The sequence below is a fragment of the Megascapheus bottae genome, chromosome 28 (genome assembly GCF_031878675.1).
Source record: "Megascapheus bottae isolate mThoBot1 chromosome 28, mThoBot2.hap1, whole genome shotgun sequence".
Lineage (NCBI taxonomy): Eukaryota > Metazoa > Chordata > Mammalia > Rodentia > Geomyidae > Megascapheus > Megascapheus bottae.
Window position 1 is genome coordinate 16,557,965 of NC_143536.1, and position 5,797 is coordinate 16,563,761.

At 50.3% G+C, this 5,797-nt stretch overlaps 1 protein-coding gene across 2 annotated transcripts; it reads right to left on the reverse strand.

Annotated features, from left to right (window-relative positions):
- Positions 1 to 523: 523 nt before the first annotated feature.
- On the reverse strand, positions 524 to 5,354 carry LOC150045333 (melanoma antigen preferentially expressed in tumors-like). Of its 2 annotated transcripts, XM_090320674.1 has the most exons (5): positions 5,275 to 5,354; positions 4,289 to 4,602; positions 3,371 to 3,970; positions 945 to 1,065; positions 524 to 610 (listed from the first exon to the last, which is right to left on the reverse strand). In XM_090320674.1, the coding sequence occupies exons 2-5, from the start codon at positions 4,573 to 4,575 to the stop codon at positions 536 to 538; spliced, it is 1,083 nt and encodes a 360-aa protein (XP_090176800.1). In that variant the 5' UTR covers positions 4,576 to 4,602; positions 5,275 to 5,354; the 3' UTR covers positions 524 to 535. The 2 variants fall into 2 exon arrangements, with proteins under 2 accessions (XP_090176800.1, XP_090176799.1); XM_090320673.1 differs by lacking the exon at positions 5,275 to 5,354 and having other exon boundaries at positions 524 to 1,065; positions 4,289 to 4,629.
- Positions 5,355 to 5,797: the final 443 nt, after the last annotated feature.

Sequence of the window (5,797 nt, forward strand, 5' to 3'; positions counted from 1 at the left end):
TGTTTGCTGTGCCACAAGAAGTGCTTGAGCAGCTCTGCCACTTTCTGCATGTTCAGTTTCCTCCCGTAGGGAGGCGTTAAACACCTGCAGACTTTCCCCTTCCTCACTCCCCAACAGGCAGGCTTGGATGGCCACCACAATAGGGTAGAAAGTTAAGGGCAGCTCAGTACCTTCACGAACTTCCTTTCTGCAAGCTGCCTCGAGGACATGGGTCCCGCTATCTGGATCCCAAATAGTCCCGGAATCAACCCATGGACACAAATCATTTACTATTTCCTATATTAGACTAGTTTCCTTTTCTGATACCTTTATCTGCCTACTCCAAAGCAGGGCAACAAGCGCTCGTGATTGAGGCTCCCACGCTGCAGGTGGAAAGTTGTCCATGGAGGCGCTTACCTTGCACTAGATGGTCCGTCTGCCAAAGACTCTCAGGCCCCACGTTGGGTGCCACTTGTGGGGCTAGATCTCTGGCAGGAGGTAAGCGTGAACGACGAGCACACAGGACACACGCCGGGAGGACAAGCATGAGCAGGTCTCATTTACTGTTGTGCAGATCAGGAATTACATAGCCCCAGCACCCCAACCTCCTGAGTTTCACCTGGCCAATCACCTAGAAGGAAGTTGATGTAAGGCACTTGAGGCGGGTACTGATTGGTCCTTGGGGTAGTACAGGGAGCGTGGACAGCTCATGGCTGGCAAGCTAGGCAGACATGCCTGTGGGTCACGTCTCTATGAGCAGGAAGTGTGCTTCTACTGCTGCTCTAGCTGACTCAGCCAGATCTGACTGACTCTACTCACAGCTATGGAGATGGGATTCCCATAGAAGCTAAAGCTTGTGGCTTCAGCTGGAAGCAGTGGCTCAGGGTAGGCAGGATTCCATTACAATGGGGGTCCTGGATGATGGGAGAGACTCTCTAGCAAAGCTCAGAGGGTCTCAGACTGACCTTGCTTAGACGTAGTTCCTTTAGCTGACTAACACTGGGGCACTGGGACAAATTTATCAAGTCTGATTCTAGAAGCAAGCAATTGGTGAGTGAGAGAATCTTCAAGGAGCTCTTCAAACACCTGAGGAGAGACAGAACAATTAGTGCTGGGGACTAGTAGTAGTAAGTAGCAGGGGTTGGAGAGGACCCAGAGGGGAGAACAAGGAAAAAACCCAAATCTTCCTGAAAGTCAGCCTCCAGAATGCCATAGTAGATCCTTCATTTTAACATTGCTTGTGTGATTGTGTCAAGCAAATGAAATTTCACTGCTCTATGCTTATCTGCTAGCAATGTAAAACATACACCTCTTAGTTGGGTGGTGTGAGCACTGAATAAGACAACAGAACATACTCAGTTCTGAGTCTTAACCCATGTTTCAAATAAGGAAGGGCATTAGTGAATTTTGTTTTCAGAAGAACCACTAAAAATTCTTTCAAATTGACTAATAAGAGAAAATTATTATTATTTTTTGCCAGTCCTGGGCTTGAGCTCAGGGCCTGAGCACTGTCCTTGGACTTTCTCAAGGCTAGCACTCTACCACTTGAGCCTCAGCACCATTTCCGGCTTTTGTCTATGTATGTGGTACCAAGGAATCGAACCCGGGTCTTTGTGCATGTTAGGCAAGCACTTTAACCACTAGGCCAAACTCCCGGCCAAGAGAAAATTATTTTTAAACAAAAAGAAAATACTTTCAATTCAGGCTTCCTTCCAGCCACACTGTAACCCAAATCAATGAAGTGACTTGGAAATATTCACAAAGAATAAATTTAAGCAAGGTTACAAACAGCCAGCTTGTAGGGACCCGCAAGAACCACAAGGTCCTGTGTTATCAGCAAACTACCTTTCAGAGTGCACAATTCCCACTTCTACTCCTTCCCTCTCATCTCCACAATCATGTATATTCCTGGAGTTCCAAACAAGTCATTACAGACAAGAAATTTGAAGCAGGATCAAAGCAGCTCAAGCTGAGAAACTTAGTTGAGTGCAGTGTTTGCCATCCAAAATCGAAAGTTAGATGGGCTCTCCCTTCAGAGTCCTTCTCATATAACTATTTTTGGACATCTTAACTTAAGACTTACTTTCTAAGGAATAATTCCCAAATCCTCCATTAAATAGTGTTCTAGTAAACATTTACCATCACAACAGTATCTAATTCATAACCCTTTTTTTTTGTGGGTCATGGGGCTTGAACTTTGCCTGGACCGTGTCCTTGAGCTCTTCAGCTCAAGGCTACCACCCTACCCCTGGGCCTGGGTGTTGTCCCTGAGCTCTTCAGCACAAGGCTACTGCCCTACTCTGGAGCCAAGCTCCACTTCTCATTTTTTTTTGGAGGTTAACTGGAGATAAGAGTCTCAAGTCCTTTTGTGCCCCGGGCTGGCTTTGAACCCTGATCCTCAGATCTCAGCTTCCTGAGTAGCTGAGTAGCTAGGATTACAGGCATGAACCACCACCGCCCGGCATAATTCTTAACTCTTAATAGGGTCCATTACTCCCAAAATTCATGTTGAAATTGAATTATGAGGTATTAAGGAAGGACCTTTAAGAGATGATTAGGGCTATACTGTCAGGAGTGGATTAATCTCATCATTGAACATATCAATGATGGGCTGTCCAGACTGAATCCACTATAAAAACTGGTTTGGCTAGGTTCTATGCTCATAAGCCACATGCACATGTACACTCTCTCTAGCTCTCATTCTAGGTTTTCTTTCCTCTTCCTTCCCTCTCTCCTCCCTCCCTTCCTTCCCCCCCCCCGGCTCTCTCCCTCTATTTATTTCTTCCTCTCTTTCTTTCAACAGTTCTGAGGCTTGAACTAAGCTTCTTTTGCACAAAGCTAGCATTCTACTACTTGAGCCACAGAGCCACTTACAGCCTTTTCTGTTTATGTGGTACTGTGGAATCGAACCCAGTTTCATGCATGCTAGGCAAGCACGCTACCACTAAGCTACATTCCCAGTCCTTCCTTTTTTTCTATCGAAGGGGATGGAGCTTTTTGAGTCTCACTATGTAGTTCTGGCTGGCTTCAAAGTCAAGATACTCCTGCCAAGCTTCCGTGTGTGTCAGATGTGTTATATCCTTTGAGCATACTCAGTGTCTTGCCATGACACACTGCATTGCTTTAGGACTCTGCCAGCAAGAAGGCTGTCACAGGATGCCACCCAAAGGATGCCTTGGACCAAAATTGTGAGGCAAAGTAAATGCCTTTATAACTTAAGAGATTATACTCATTCAATACAATTACATTTTGGGCAGCAGACTAAGACAGCCTTTAACTATTTGTCTATTTCAGAACAAGACAATTTGTTTCCATCCTGAGACATACTGATTGTGTTTGGCACAATGAAGAAAAGCTTGCTCTGGTCCACAGAGCACTTGCTATTCCTCACCTGAGCATGTGGTGCAGGCGGCCTTGAAGAAAGGAGATAGAGTCCAAATGCAGCTCCTGCAGGTGACGCAGACTGAGAAACTGAGTGCTTAACTGGTTGACACACTGCTCCTCCTCTGAGGAAGTACAGGGAGATGTTTGGATGTGAGACAAGAGGAGTCTTCGTAAATTACCCATCTGACCAAGATGAGAAGCAAACTTCCCCAAAGTTGACAGTTTCCAGGTAAAGGTCACTTCTAAATCCTGGACAGAGTCCAGCTGCACCATTTTCAGGATCATCTTAATATTTTGCCTAGGCACTGCAAAAATTCTTAGCTTCTTACAGCACAAGTGTAGTAAACCTTTCCTCTGCTTGACCTTCTCAATGAGGGAGAACAGAAATTCATCATGGCTGCCTCTATTGAAATTCAGGTCTATGAGCACCTGCACAGAAGCCAAGGGCTGTTTGGCCCCCATTCTGGAGCCACTCACTTTTTGCTTCTTTTTCATGGGCTGAGCGCCCTCTGACAATGAGCACAGATCATTTCTGGTTCCAGCCAACAGAGTGCATAAGTCTTGATGGGTTTTCTGGCGTAAATCCAGCACTTGCAGTTTCCACTGCCTATGGGAGAAATGAGTGATTAACTTAGAGTCAGAGAAGAACTCTAAGAATGAGGCACAGAAATTCATTTTGTGGTTCTGGAGCCTGAACAGGGCCTCACAAGTGCTAGATAAGGACTCTACTGTGGTGATGTATCCCCAACCTCTACTTCTCATACCTTTAATACCACTAGGATGTCGTGAGCATAAGTTCCTTGTCACCTGAGCACATCTGATGGCCCATTCTGAGCCACCAACGAAGCCACTGTTTGTCGTACCCCCATCCCAGCTGTGTCTTGTTCAGGCTCCCAGTAAACTCTGGATGCTGGGTCTTCCTCACCTGGGGCGAACCTCCTTAGCAAGGAGTGCATCCAGCCCTCTGAGCACAGCTTGGAAGGTCTCCTGGTGAGGCTGCCATTCCTTCATGAGGGCCCCCAAAGGGAGGCAGGCGAAGGGCCAGGCTTGCACCATTGCCTTCAGGGTTTCACTGTGTCTCCCAGCATAGGCTGCCGTGAACAGAGGTGGAAAGAGCTCCACAGGCAGCTCATCCAGAGCAGCAATGGCCAAGGCCTCATCTTTCAACAGACTCTGCTCAGCAAGCTCCAGGAGTCTCGGTGGGTCACACATGCTCTTCTTTCTGCTCTGAAGTGAATGCTGAAGGAATATACAGGGAACAAGCATGAGCCACTCCCTCTTTTACCACCCTTCGAAGGGACCAGGTCAGGGCCAGGATCACTGCTCTGGCAAGAATGAGGGAGTCCTCAGCTTTCGTGTGTATTTCATTCTGGCACAGCTGGCACATCCGCTGCCGGCAAGAGGATATGCATCCAGCTGAGCACAGAAGAGACAAGATCATTATCCTGTATCTCCCATCCAGGCTGGCCTCGAACCCTCCATTACACATGGGCTACACCACACCCAGGCCAAAGCCTCATCCTCACCTCCCTGTCTCCGCACCTGCTTCTCCTCCGCTGAGCCCGAGGCCCACGTGAGTGACAGCTCTGTCCTCAAGGCCGCCCACCGCGGTCCCGCCCGAGTCCCTTCTCCCCGGCCCTCGCTCCTGCGCTGGGGACCCTCCCGGGAAGACACCCCATGTCTCTGCCCCTCGCCCCCGTCTGGAGGCCTCGGCTCTCAGAACGCCGGCCTCTTAACACCCCAGGCCATGGCCGCCTCCCCAGGGCCGGGGCCGCCGACTCATGGAGGCCCGGGGGGGGGGGGGGGGCGCTTCGCGTCACCCCGCACGGCCACGGCCCCCCGCTTCTGAGGGGAAAACCGGGGACCCGGGGAAGCGAGGGGACCCGGGGTGGCCCTGCGGCCTGAATTTACCGTCTCTTCCCCACCGTGCCTCGCCACCCTCCACGCCTCAGCTATGGCTGCCGTCGCCGGAGGAACCGGGGACGATGACTCGGCACGTTCACTGGTGAAATCTCGCGAGATCCGGTGGAGGGAGAGCACGTTCACGGGTGAAGTCTCGCGAGATCCGGTGGAGGGAGCGGAAATCCGCCGTGAGCGGGAGTCTGCAGAGTGGGAGGTGGTGAAGGAGGGAGGTGGGGGTGTGAAGTGCGGGAAGGAAGAGGAGGTCAGGGGAGGAGGCTGAAGGCAGGAGGTGGTGGCTGGGGCCCTTTAGTAGTGCAAGATGGGGATGGAGGGTGGGACGGAGCCAGGCAGTGGGCAGCAAAAAGGAGAGTGGGGCTTAGCTGGGGATCAGGGGGTAAAGGCAGGGGTGGGAATAGCAGGGGAAATAGAAGGGTGCCGGTCCTGAGGCTTGAACTCAGGGCCTGGACACTGTCCTTGGACACTTGTTGCTCCAGGCTTCCTGCTCTACCACTTGAGCCTCAGCACCACTTCC

Bases quoted from the DNA above. Each gene is read 5' to 3' on its own strand.
- LOC150045333 (XM_090320673.1), bottom strand. From the start codon at position 4,629: ATGCTTGTTCCCTGTATATTCCTTCAGCATTCACTTCAGAGCAGAAAG. The intron at 3,971-4,288 runs GTGAGGAAGACC...TTTCTCCCATAG, and splicing joins GCTAAGGAGGTTCGCCCCAG to GCAGTGGAAACTGCAAGTGC. The intron at 1,066-3,370 runs GTGAGGAATAGC...GTCTCTCCTCAG, and splicing joins CGCCTGCACCACATGCTCAG to GTGTTTGAAGAGCTCCTTGA.